The 14,714-nt window shown below is 36.2% G+C and overlaps 1 protein-coding gene across 4 annotated transcripts in view; it reads right to left on the reverse strand.

Annotated features, from left to right (window-relative positions):
* SMCHD1 (structural maintenance of chromosomes flexible hinge domain containing 1) overlaps nt 1-14,714 on the reverse strand; it is a 170,307-nt gene that overhangs the window by 32,482 nt on the left and 123,111 nt on the right. For all 4 annotated transcript variants that reach the window (XM_072604319.1, XM_072604318.1, XM_072604320.1 and 1 more), the window contains exons 35-37: nt 13,247-13,334; nt 11,637-11,768; nt 9,046-9,198 (exon numbers count right to left, since the gene is read on the reverse strand). In XM_072604319.1, the coding sequence (XP_072460420.1) occupies nt 9,046-9,198; nt 11,637-11,768; nt 13,247-13,334 (373 nt within the window). The remainder of the gene's footprint in view (nt 1-9,045; nt 9,199-11,636; nt 11,769-13,246; nt 13,335-14,714) is intronic.

Consider the following 14,714-nt stretch of genomic DNA (forward strand, 5'->3'; position numbering starts at 1 on the left):
AATCTGACAAATTGGTATCCAAGGAAAGATATGGTACGGTATATGAATACTAGTGGAAAAGAGAAGTAATTCCAAGAGAAACTATCCAGGAGGAAAAACAGTAATAAAATTTGTGCCCTTGGGCAATTTTTAACCAAACTATTTTCACAGGAAGTGTTATAGGGTTGAGAATGAACTGCATAACCATTTATTAAGAAAATAAGGAATAGATTTCTACAAAAAAAAAAAATTTTTTTTTTTTTAAAGAGAAGACCATCTTTTCAGTCACACAAACATGCTGGTAGTCAATCCTCTGCCCAATTTCCCGGCCATCAGATCCAAACCATACTGTCTCCACTTCAGTGATTATCTTTGCCTCCTTCCTTCCCACAAGAATTTTGGATACAAATGTATCATTTAATATGATTCATCAATGGATACACAAAATACATCTAACCAAGAGCTCCCTTTTCAAAAATATAGTCCCTTTATAAGAGATAAGAAGTAACTACTTGCTACATTTATCATCTGGCAACCGCCATCCATTTATCTTTGAAACTAGGAAGGAAAACAATCAATTACCCAGGAAGAGACTTCCCCCAAGACATCTCATCAAACATTGGTAAATCAGAATACAAGGAACAATCCATCACATGGTCAATTTCATTTACATTTTTTTTAACACCCAGTAGTCCCACATCTTTGGAAAGTACTTCTTCAGTGGCTTTTATCCCAGCGATCCCTTAGATCAGCGGTTGTTTGTTGAACACCACGCTTGTTCTTCCAAATGTGCTTCTGCCCTCTTAGTTTTCTTTCTGCTTTGCCTTTGATGGCAATCTTGCTTTCAGGCCTACAAATGAAAAGACTGTGTTGCTTTCCTTTGACTCAAAAAAGCTGTCATAATCACCACAGTATCGATCTCCATTAAATATCTGTGGTGGCACTGGATTGCCCTGAGTTGGTTTTTTTTCTGAAGGAATGTTCCTGTACATCCACTGACTTTACGCCTCCAATATTATGACGTCTACCTCCTCAAATTCTATCTTGTTGGCTTCCAGAAAACAAACTACGTCTTGCTGTTTCTTCTTTATCGCCACAAAGCTGGAGGAGGTGATGAACACTCAGATGACTATGGTCCACTGCCCCTTTACTCAAGAGGAGATGGGAGGGGAGGAAAGAGGAGGAGGAGGGCTAGACATTGCTGGCTGGACCCCCAGCGACTCTTCACCTGTTGAGTTGGGGGCGGGGGGAGGAAGGAATTCCACTCTCGAAACCAACTTAAGCTCTGATAGGGAGTTTTCTCCTTATGTTGTCAAGAACCAGTATCTGCCTGCAAATACCAAGTTACACCAGCACCTATAGAGTGCAATATCCCTCCCACAATTTTTAGCTCTCTTTTATGTGTTGTATTTTTCCATTAGAATGTGGAAGCTCCAACTTTTTCAATTGCCTGTAATTACATTCTCTGAGACTAACATGCCACAAGTACTAAATAAATTCTTTATCAAAATTCAAGTTACTCCCATTTTTAAAAAAAACAATTAGCTAGATCTGCTATCCCCTAAGCAATTATTCTATATTCTTTCTCCCTTCACATTCAAACTTCTACAATAGTTGCTTTTATTTCCTCACCACCCAACACATTTCTCAATCCCTTACAAGCTGGTTTTACAACCCATTCTTTTATTTTTATCTCCAGCATTTTGTGTAGTACCTGACACACAAAAGGCAGTTAATAAATATTTTCTTGATTGGTGCTAAGTTTTCTCATGTCAATCTCTTAGAATCCTGACTTTTCTTCAAGACACAGATGAAGGAGGTAGTCCTTCCTACCCAAGTCTGTTCTTGATGTCCATTGTTAATGCTACCTCACTTTTGAAATTACTCTATTTCATCTAAGCCCCTTGAAGAAATAACAACAATAACAACTAGCATTTAAATATCACCTACTATGTTCCAGGCAATGTGCAAAACAATTTCTAAATATCATTTCACTTGATTCTCACAACAACCCTGAGAGAAAAAGAGATTAAATGACTTGACAAGGTCATAGAGTCAATGTTTGAGGCTGGATCTGAACTCAGGTCTTCCTGACTCTAAGCTCAGGGCCTTGGTGCTTTTCAAAACATGGTAAATACTTACTAAATATTAGCTGAATTGCTGAAATGATTATAACTGACTGAAAGGAATACAGTTTACAAGATCTCAAGACATTTATAATTTTTTAAAAATTTCCTTAAGTAGAATAAAATAAAACCTTTAAGGCTCTCTTCCTACAAGTTTTTCTCCCATATATATGTGAATATGATCTAAGATTCCTTAATGGATTCAATCTAGATAACTTTTTGCTCACAGTGCCAAATGAAGTATAAGAGAGAGAGGATATGCTCCACAGAGCCTCTGTCATAGAGAATATGCTACAAAGTCCTCAGCGGGAGAGACTCCCCATAAATAGTGAGGTCCTCCAAAACCTTCTGGATAACATTGTGTCAAGTGTATAGAAAGTCCCAGAATGCTGGTACACCAGTATTATACAAGAATGCTAGTCCCTCTTCAATAAAATCCATAGTCACTGAAATTACGCAAGAAAAATTAAATGGAAACAAGATAAAGGCAACAGAGTGATACAGATGCATCCTGGGTATAGTTGATCCAATCTGGTTTAAGTAGGTGGTACCTGACTTGAATACAAGAAATGGCAATTAAAGTATCATCTAGGAAATGTCTGTATAGAAAAGTAAATTGAGAAGTTGAGTAGTGAGACTGAAGGGTAACAGCCCAAATCCTGAATTATACCAACGGAATATTAAAAGACCTAAAAAAGAAGGCCCCTGAGATGTCAGATGGATCCTTTACAAAAGATTTATGAGAAGACTAGAACAGAATTTGATGAGAAGATATGAGAACTAAAGTCTACATCTGATACAAGGTCTCACAATGATCACACAATAAACTCACTGAAATATTTGTGTATTATTCCTTAGCTGTGTTAGCTCCATTTGAGCAGTTTTTTTTCTCAACACTTTTCACAGACCTCAGCTCTAAGCATAGTGCTCTATAGACATTAAGTCATTAAAACATTAAAAGAAAATATTTGTGGTTGAACAGAGAAAAAAATATGAGAAATGAGTGTTCCTATGTGGAAATACATTTAAAAGTATGCTTGTTAACATTTATCAAAATATGAGACAATTATAGACAAAAAAGATGTCAGTTACATGAAAGCTACTGAACAAATAAAACTTGTTTAGCACAAAACATGACTCCTACATTTATTGTTAAAAAAACAAACCCTGAATATAAAGGAGCAGAGCTTCTGTAACAACTTTATTGTGAGTGGCCCCATATTACAAGTGAACCTAGAGACCTCTAGTGGTCAGAGGAAATTTAACCAACAAAATATAAGTAAGCATACAGTTATACTGGGAAAAATCAGATGCTTTATATTCATAGCTTAATATTCAAAGCAGGTCTTAGGGAACCAATTTGTTAATAGAACATGAAAAATAACTTATTATTACAACTGACAATAATCCAGTTACACTTAAGTTTTCTAGACTTTTCTTTCCCCTTTCCCAGTGACAGGGGAAATCATTTAAGTATGTAAATATCAAATATATGTGGCTATATGTTGAGCTGCACCTAGTCCTCAGGATATTTAATCATATGACTTGCTCACTATTTAGTGCTGATTTTGACTCTCGTACTGTGCATGCTTGAAATAGATGTACACCAATTTTAGTAAAAATGGATTAGCTGATTGGGCTTCTGAAATTCTAACAACAACAAAAAAAATCAATGAAGCCTAAAATAATTTAAATTGCTTTTTGGAACAATGTGTATTATTTAAATCCTTGTGGACTCTGGTTTAATTTGCAAAATGTTCTTTTGTAAAAAGAATTTTATTCTGATGATTATGCTCCCAGGTCTAAAATAACATACAAATTAAAAAAAAAAAAAGGTTTTCCTTCATTCTGATTCCCAACTGATATTTGAGCAAATTTAATATAAAATAACTTATTACTGGTAAAAAATAACATTAAATGAGGGAGTGGGGAGCAAGGGGAACAGGACATTTGTGTTTAGAAGTTTTGAGGAAAAAAATAACAAAGGAAAGCATTTAAGGATGGTGGAAAGAATTTTTGTTGAATTCAAAGAATTTTGAACTGAAAGACTTCTGAGGTCCCCAAGGATTCTTAGACTGGTAATGATAAATAGATTAGTGAAGGATTTCCTAATGGATAATCTTATCAGATATGGTAGGGTGTGGGATGTGTTCAGAGAAGACTAGTACCTCTGACGTGAAGGTTGCCAAGCCCTTTTCAAGGTTGCTTTCCACCTTTGGTGTCTATATGTTCCACCTAACTCTCACCTGTGGCTCCAAGAAGCTGTAGCATGGACAGCGGCCACACCCCAGTAAAAATCATTTCTCCAGACTGGCTAAACCAGATTGGGGGTACCAGAGGGATCTCAAGCCCATTGATGAGTTGCAGGGAGAGGGGAGTACAGGGGGAGAGGGGGAAGGACGGGGTATCTACCCTAAGCATATGAAGACTTCCCCTGGTAGAATGGGCTGATGAGAACAATTTATCATGAAGGCAGCTGAAGCAAGCTCTGTGGAGCACTTAGAGCTCACTTAGACACTGAAGATGCCAAGGTCATCCACTGCATCTTGACTCTGTCCTGCCACTTGACTGTCATGACTTTGGAGGACAGAGTGAGGTGGACAATTTCATGCAACTCTGCCTCACTTAAAATAATTTATGCATGAATCAAAAGACATCACCCATATCATTTTGCTATTTTTACCTATATCTCAAAGTACTGTGGTGACAGACAACTGACAAAGCAAAAGGTGTGGATACACTGGGAGGTGTAAATCCTGTACACAGGTGGCCCAGGCCACAGGGTCACCTTCTCACTGGAATCAGCAGTAGGATTCAGCAGCCCCCTGGATGTCTGAGCTGCCTTTTAAGGATCACACTGCTCGCCTCCCTGGTGTGAGGAATGGGCTAGAAAAGGTGTCCTAAAAACTGTCTACTGACCCAACCCTGGACTTACATGGTAGGTAGGGATCTCACCCTGTGGTTCAAACACACACACACAAAAAGTACAGAAAACATCTTCAAAGATGAGTCTATTCAAGATGGGCACATGAAATGTGCACACATTTACAGATAACACAAAATCCATTAGACCTGAAAAATGAACAACTCTTGTTGTAAGAGAACCCAGAAAGTATCACATCTAAAAAGCAGTACTTAGTGAAACAAGGCAGACAAATGAATGCCAGGTTACTGAAGTCAGAGCTAGATATACATTTTTCTGAAGAGGCTGCTGTGAAGCAGGTGTAAGTTTTGCAATCAAAACTAATCTAATTAGAAAGCTTGTATGCCTTCCAAAAGGAATGACTGAGAGGCTCATGACAATGTGATTGCCACTTACAGGAAAATGTCACACCACCATCATCAGTGCCTATACTCCCAACGTGACGAACCCAGATGAGGTCAAAGAAAAATTTTATGAAGACCTGGAGACCCTTATCATCAATGTACCAAAAGAGGGCAAACTTATAATTCTGGGTGACTTTAATGTTAAAGAAGGGTCAGATTACCAGAGTTGGCAGAAAGTCCTAGGAACGAATGGAGCTGGAAACAGCAACAGTAATGGTCACATAATTACTGAAGACTTACACATGTCAGGACCCCATTACCAACAATGCCTTCCACTCTAAACGAAATAAAACCTCATGGATGCACCCTCACAGCAGATAACAGGCGTTTAACAGAAAATGTGTTTATAAGAAGAGATAATCAAGATGTGAGAGTGACAAAGGTAATAGACTTATCATCTCCAAGCTAAATATTCACATTCAACAAAAGGGTCATCCCCAAGGTAAAATGACTACCAGAAGAATTAATGTTAACAGATTAGAGCTCTTTTCTAAGAGGAACAGTTTGCTGCTAACTTGGAGGGGAAGTTTAGCCAGCATAGTTAGAGAAAGTGAAAGAGAAAAGGAGTGGGTAGCTTTCAGAGATTTGGTGTACAGCACTGCATTTGCTCATCTGAGTTACAACACTCACAAACACCAAGGCTGGTTTGATGAAAATGATGGGGAAATTCAGAAGTTGCTAAATGAAAAACAAGAACTCCACAGGGTTTACCAGCAAGATAGTTCATCCACCTCTAAGAAGGCAGCATTTAACTCTATTCAGAAGTAAAGTACAAATGAAGCTTAGAGAGATGCGGGATTCTTGGGTCAGGAGGAAGGCAGATGAAATTCAGTTTTATTCTGATAGTAACAATCCAAAGCTCTTTTATAATGCCCTGAAGGCTATTTATGGGTCAAAGATCTGTGGTGCATCTCAACTACTCACTGATGACAGAACCACATTGACTAGAGATAAGGACACGATCCTAGAAAGATGGGCTGAACAGTTTCATAGTGTTCTCAACAGACCATCATCAATCAATGCTGAAGTTTACCTCAGGCTGAAGTCAATCTGTCCCTAGGTGAAAAAGAGTCTTTGAATGCCAATAGGCTCCATTTGTGTGGCAAAGGACCTGGTGCTGACTCTATTCCAGCTGAGGTATACAAAGTAGGAGGTTCATCGCTCATGCAAAAGCTGACTGAAATTTTCCAGGTTATATGGCCAGAGGAGATTATCCCCCAGGAGTTTAAGGATGCCTCCATTGTCCATCTCTATAAAGGTAAAGGAAACAGACTGTATCGTGCCAATCTTCGGGGGGAGGGGAGGGGGAAGGAATGGTCCTCTCTCTTAGTCACTGCTGGCATGATTCTTGCCAGAGTCCTCCTTAATAGGCAGATCCTTCACCTGGAGGATGGTCATCAACCTGAGAGCTGGTATGGCTTCAGAAAGAGCCGAGGAACAGTCGATACGGTGTTTGTTGCCCAGCAACTCCAGAAGAAATGCCAGGAGCAGAACAGAGGTCTGTATACAACATTTGTAGATCTGATCAAGGTCTCTGATACTGTCAATCATGAGGGCTTATGGAAAATTATGTCAAAATTTGGTTTCCTGGAGAAGTTCATCAGCATTGTATATCAATTTCCTAACTGCATGCTCACCCAGGTTTTAGATAATGGACAATGCTCCTGTGCCTTCCCAGTCACTAATGGAGTAAAACAAGTCTGTGTGCTTGCTCCCATTAGCATGATGTTTTCAGTTATGTTGTCAAATGCCTTCAATAAGGATGAACACAGTGTCAAGATTAGTACTGCACTGATGGTAAGTTCTTCAACTTGAAAAGGATACATGCCAAGACCAAAGTGGAGGGAGTGTTGGTGCATGATTTTCTGTTTGCAGATGATTCTGCACTCAATGAAGCCTCTGACGCTGAGATGCAACAAAGTATGGACCGATTCTCTGCTATTTGTGCTACTTTTGGCCTAACAATTAACATCAAAAAAACACAGGGGCTCCATCAGCCATCACCACATCACCCATACATGGAACCATCAGTTACAACCTTGATAGTGTACTTTCCAGGGATGTACATATTGACAATGAGGTTGATGCACACACATTGCCAGAGCTAGCTCAGTGTTTGGGAGGCTTCAAAGGGAAGCTCGGGAGAGAAGAGGTATTAGACTGACTACCAAACTGAAGGTCTACAGAGCCATTGTGCTGACCTCATTGTTTATGCCTGTAAATCCTGGAAAGTATATCAGCACCATGCAAGGAAACCAAATTCTTCCATCTGAAGTGTCTTAGGAAGATCGTAAAGATCACCTGGCAGGATAAGATACCAGATACTGAGGTCCTTTCCGAACTAAACTGCCAAGCATTTCAAACTCTACTTCAGTGGTTAATAAATGTGAATACGTACAAATTTAATTTATACATAATTAAAACAAGAGCATTGCAACATCACAAGATTATAAAGAAAATTATTACCTAAAAATTGTAACTTCACATATTTCTCCTTATGTAAGAAGTCTTATGTCACTACATTAAGTATCTATAATTTTGGATAGGAACTCCTTCCAAAAATGCAGATCATAGCTTGTCTATAACTTAGTAGCTAAATCTTAGGAAACTGCTTTAGGCTTTTAAAAAAATTACCCACTTCACACACTCACTCTAAAGCGTATGTGATTCGTTGATTTAGACATTCTATACAATGACACATATTTCCTGGATGCCTACATAAAAAATATTGATACACTTACATCCAGAAAACTGGCAATGACAAAATATGGGAATAGTTAATGGCGAAGGAGAGGTTGGAAGACACATTGGTGTAAAGCTATGAATTAGTACAACAATTCTGGATAGCAATATGAAATTATAGAAATTAAAATGCCCATGTCCTTTGACCCTGAGATTCCATTGTCAGGCATATACTACAAGGAAGTCTTTGATAAGAAGAGATCCCCAATTTACAAATGTAGATTTATGGCAGCATTTTTCACAGAAGCAAAGAACTAGAAAAAAGCTGATGTGCACATTGATGGAAATGACTAAAAAAACTACAGTAAATTAATGTAATGAAATACTGTTGTGCTGTAAGATACAATGAATAAGAATAACATGGAGAAGCATAAAAAGATATAAATTAGTATGAAGTCAAGCAAGGAAGGGGAGAGAGCAAGAGCTGGCAAGATGGAGGGAGGGGGGGAGAGAGGGAGAGGGAGAGAGAGAGAGAGAGAGAGAGAGAGAGAGAGAGAGTGTGTGTGTGTGTGTGTGTATGTGTGAATGGTGAGAGGGAGTGGGAGAAGACAGGATATAACTATATAAACTATAAGAAATATTACCACAAACAATCAAAAGACAATGTTGCACAAGAAAAAAAAATGACACCTCCTCCAAATTCTTTACAGAGGTGAGTAGTCCATAGGTGTGGAACACTGCATATGTTTTCAAGCATGGATTATGCTAACTTTATTCTCTATATCCACTTTTTCTTTAAAAATATATTTTTTGTTATTTGAGAAAGCTTTCTGAGAGATGTCAAGGAGGGGACAAAGAAAGAAATTTAAGTGACATAAAAATAAAACATATCAATAATAATTTCATAATAAAAGTATTGGTGAAAAATTACCTTGATTTCAGCTGATCCCTTGATAAATGGAAATTCAACCATTCTAACTTTCCCGTTAAAAAGTGGAATCTCCGTATCTTCATCATTAGAACTTTTAATTTTAGCAATTATCTTGCCAATCAAATTAGTCCCAGTTCGATTATTGTGTTCATCCTTAAATTAAATAAAGTCATAACTGATTAGAATAATCTTTTGGGAATAAAAATCTGTAAAGAGATATACAAGTCCCAGTTATGCTGAATTTTGTATGGTACACCAAACACTGACTCATATTTGTCCTTCTGATAGTTACAGTCCAAACGTTTAAAAAAAAAACTTCAAAAAGAATGAAAAAAGCCTAGAGCAATGGCAGAAAACAATATTGAATATACTACACAAATAACAGGGGTTCTACATTTACCTGTCAATGCTGACATTATCACCAATCTGTATCACCCTTCTGGGAAACTACTTACTTTCTCTTTCTCTTTATTTACTTTTTTTTACCAAATACAGTCAATAACTGTGTTCTCTTTCATTGGGTTACTGAGAAAAAGGAACCAAGGTTAAAAAGTACTGTGGTAAAATGGAAAGGGTATTGAATTTAGACCTGCCGTTCTACTCTCTTCTACCCACGTGAAATTATTCAATCAATAAACTATCATAAAGAACAAATTAACTGTGTACCTGGTATTATGCCAGACATTAGGAATACAAAAGTGACACATCTTCTGCACTCAAGAAGCTCGAATTCCACTGAGAGACAATATACATATAGCGAGATATGCACAAAGAAAATACAAGGTAACCTTTGGAAGAAAAAACACTAGGAGCTGGGGGTCCAAAAAAATGACCTAAAAGTTAATAGGGCACCATTGGAATTTATTAGTAGGAGAAAGAAAATCATTTGGCATAAAATAATTTAACCCACATGAGCCTGAGTGTCTTTATCTGCTAAATAAGGGGATAGAGTTAGGGGGGTGGAACCTAAAATAATTTCTTTGCTAGCTCAAAGTCTATAACTATAGAGATAAGAATCATGCCAAATGACTAAAAGAGAACCTGAGGGAGAGCCCCCTGAATCAAATTCCTTTATTAAAAGGACCTGGCAATAAAGCTACTGACACCAATAGCATAGAGTGGGAAGCAAAGAACAAAATATGACACTGGGCAAATTTCTAGCTGTTCCTGAGCCAGGTCTTCATAGTATGGGGCGTCAGGATGTTTTGTGAAGTTTTATTTGAATTCCAGATACATTTGAGGGTAGAAATACAAACATAAAGATAAGAAAGGCTTAAGGAATATAAAGAATCACTCTTCTCCATCACATGTATAATCTAGAACTGATACCGAAGAACTTTAATACTAAATATTGAATAATTAATTTTTCTATCTTGGTGCAAAATGCTTGGGATAACATTATAAGACAAACTATCTACACCAAAATACATTTGGATTCTTCCAACTATTAAGTTAAGATGTGCTTAACAAATTCATACTAATACTAAAAATTAGCTTATGCAATACCAGATTATTTCAACAACATTACTGCAAAATGAACTGTTGTACACAACAGTATTTTAAATTTATGAGGTTTATGACTCTCTGATGAACTTTTGAGAGCAATTTTAATGATCTATGGTGAAAATCCTTAAAAAATGTATCATGCACTACATATCTATTATTTTAGTTTAAGATGGTTATTATTACATCCTTAAGGGCTCTGAGGTCTACAAAATCCCTACATACATTAAATGCCTATAGATTATGAGGCCCTTTGAGTTTTCATGCATTTCTAATGGGTTTTTCTACCCCTTCCACTGCTGTCCGTTAGAAATGCATCAGCACTACCAACTCATAGCTTTTGCCCCTTTATAATTTCCCACAGGCTGGAAAACCACATAGTTAAGCTAATGAGAATTGTTTCTAAAATAAATGTTATTCAATTATACACACTTACAGTCATACATTTTTAAATCAACATGGGGGCAAAGCACTGTGTACAGTAAATAAATTTTCGAAAGGGTTTCTCCTAGGATAAAATATATGAGTTTTGGTCATAAACTTTACAATGTCTTTTTTTGGATAGTCAGGCTTTTCATCCATCAATATGATGGTTCACAGCTCTTCTGAACAAGATAATTAAGATTAGGAAAAAAATTGCTTCTGGATAAATAAAGGATTACTATATTGGAAGATAAATCATGTATAATTTATAATATATATTATATTTTTAAACTGACAATATACATAAAATATGCAAGGATAATATCAGAATATCAAGTTAATACCAAATTTATATAAATATAATTACTTCTGGATAAATAAAGGATTACTATATAGCTACCACGCTAAGTTTAACAAAATCTCACTTTTACCAAGTCAAACATAACATTTTTTAAATTACCTGCTACTTTGGATTGCCTATGTCCAAGAATGGATAATCAAAGACTCAACTATCATAACATCATCAAACTGCTCTATTAGAAAAATGATATGCTATTAGTCTAAAAATTGCATACAAAAAAACCCCTCATATAGTCTTCTCAATACATCTACCATAAGACCAAATATAATTATCTTGTGATAACTTTGTAAAATGCAAACATTACCACGATGTTGAGGCACAGGTCTTTGACTAAGGTCCTATTGGCAATAGGTGGAACATTAGAAACAGCTGGGGTAGATGGTAAACATTCAGGAACTAACTTGACTGGCTCATTAGGTATGACATCAACTAAAATCTTAGAAAAGGAAAACAATCTGATTAACAATATGCTCACACACACATATATATATAGATATAGATATATATATAGCATTAAGAAAGGAAGTGATGGCTTATAACCAAGCATTTTTGACATTCTAAGATATTTATTCAATTAAAATATTTTAAAAGAAATAAGACAAATACAAAGGGCTACAAAAATATGTATACCCTTTGACCCACCCATATCGCTTCTAGGACTGTATCCCCAAGAGATCATAAAAATGGGTCCCACATGTACAAAAATATTTATAACAGCACTCTTTCTGGCAGCCAAAAACTGGAAATCAAGGGGATGCCCATCAATTGGAGAATGGCTGAATAAATTATTGTATAGGAATGTAATGGAGTACTAATTGTGCTATAAGAAATGATGAACAGGAAGAATTCACAGCGGCCTGGAAAGACATATGTTATCTGATGCTGAGTGAAACAAGCAGAACCAGGAGAACTTTGCACAGCAATGACCACAGTGTGCGAGAGTTTTTTCTGGTAGACTTGACCCTTCACAGCAATGCAAGGACTTAAAAAAATTCCCAATGTTCTTTTAAGGCAAAATGCCTTCCACATTCAGAGAAAGAACTATGGAATTCAACTGCAGAATATAACAGAACATTTTCTTTGGTATTACGTTTCGGTTTCTTATATGATTTCTCCCATTCATTTTAATTCTTCTACCCAGCATGACTATAGCGAAAATGTATTTAACAGGAATGTATGTGTAGAAACTATATAAAATTGTATGCCATCTCAGGAAGGGAGGGGAAACGGAGTGGAGGTAGAGAGGGGGGAAAAAATCTAAGTTATACAGTAGTGACTGTAGAACACTGAAAATAAATAAAATGAACTTAAAAAAAAAAGACAAATAAAATGCCTGACACAAAAACATTGAAAAAAAATCACATTCTAGTAACTAGGAACAAATTATTTTTAAAATTAATGTATTAAGACTAGTGGCTCCTAAAGGTTATGCTTCTAATATTTCCTAATTGGGGAAAATTCTAAAATTTAAGACATTTGGAAATTAACTCAATCATAGACATTTCAATTATTTACAATATAGAAAGTAAACTAAAATTCTATCCAAAAGTCTATTATCTGGAACTTTATTAACCAGAATTTAAAAAAATGTTATATACAATATTTATACATGCAGAATGTTTTATATATTCTAGTCACTCAATAACTATTGGTTAAAATTAATGATGCCAAGATCCAAAATTCTAATGTGCCTTTTGAATAAAATCAAATAAAATGTATGGGACATACATAACTTAATCTAAAGAGTATTTTATCATTTTCTAAATTTAAAAGTATTTTTAAAACTGCCAATATACATAAAATATGCAATGACAATATCGGAATATCAAGTTAATACCAAAATTTCAGTTTTCAGTCAGGCTGCATATCATATTGTACTATGTAAAAGTTTAGTACTATGTACTAAAGACAAACCTGGTCACTGCTGAGAATAGAAGATTTGTCGACCATAAAGGCAAACTGGATGCAGTAACTGCCCACTTTGTTTGGAATCACTTTATCCCTTAATTAAAAAGATAAAATATTTCAAAGTTAAATATGGAGAGAAATTTAGGGTTTATGTGTTTCTTTTTCTAAAATCCATAAAAGGGAACTGAGTATTAGCAGAATATTAGTTGATACATCCTGATTCTCAAAATGCTCCCTCCCATTTTTCTTTATAGAAATATCTGTTCTTGATAGAAAACATTACTATACAGGTTGTAGAAAAACAGAACACTGAAAAAGTAGGGTAATTAATTTTGAGAAATTAGAAAATTCTCTCTGTGCATTTCAATTCTACTGTTTTTGTGACATAAAAGAAATCCCTTGACTATTCTAACAAATGTTTATAGTTCTTAAAGTCATGGGATTTGTTTACTTTCATTTTGTTTCTCACCATTCCTCCAGAGTTTACATTTTCAGAACTCATTAATATAGAAAAATTATTACCTTTTAGGTTTTCTTCTCTTTTTCTCTATCTCACTTGATCTCATCAGCTCCCATCACTTCAATTATCATCTTTATACAGATGCTTCCTAGATTCTAAATATGTAGCCCTAGGCTCTCTGCTCAGCTAGTTATTCATGTCCAACTTCCTCTTGGACCTTTAGAACTAGACAACCTACAGGTGTATCAAACTTAACCTTTTTTTTTTTTTTTTTTGCTAACTCTTCTCCCCTCCTTTAAACTTCCCCATTATTGTTGAGATCACTAACATTCTTCTATCCAGTCTATCACCCAAGCTTCACAACGTGTGTCATCCTTGACGTCTCGCTCTCATTCATCTCTCCAATTCAATGTGTTATCAAATATTATCTTCTTTACGGTATCTCTCATTTATGTCTCCCTTCTCTCCACTCATACAGCAATAATCTTAATTCAGGCTCACATCACCTCTCAACCTAGACTATTACAACAACAGCCTTCTAATGGGCTTCCCTGCCTCCATCTGTCCTGCCAGCTCTTCTCCCCTACCTCTGTCCTTCAACCCACACTCATCTGTTAAAAAGTAATTTTTTTTAAGTCATAGTGTTGATCAAGTCTCATACACTACCTGTAGTGTCTCTGAGATCAAATATTGACTCCTATGTCATTTAAAATCATCTCTTCATAACCTGACCCCTCCCTTCCATTCCAGATTCCTTCTTGTTCCCCTCTCTCCACAGTACACTTCAATCCATTTACACTGGTCTCCTTGAAGGTACCTGACCTCAATCTTTCATCAATTGTTTCTGTGCTTTTGTACTGTATCCCCACAGAATGCTTGAGCTGTTACCTATATACCCACCCACTTCCTTCTCTTAAAAGTTTCTCTGGCTTCCTTTAAGACTCAGCTCAAATCCCACCTTCTGTAGGTCTTCCCTGGTCCTCCTAACTTGCTAATACTTTGCTCCTTCAGATT

The sequence above is a fragment of the Notamacropus eugenii genome, chromosome 4, assembly GCF_028372415.1.
Source record: "Notamacropus eugenii isolate mMacEug1 chromosome 4, mMacEug1.pri_v2, whole genome shotgun sequence".
Taxonomy (NCBI): domain Eukaryota; kingdom Metazoa; phylum Chordata; class Mammalia; order Diprotodontia; family Macropodidae; genus Notamacropus; species Notamacropus eugenii.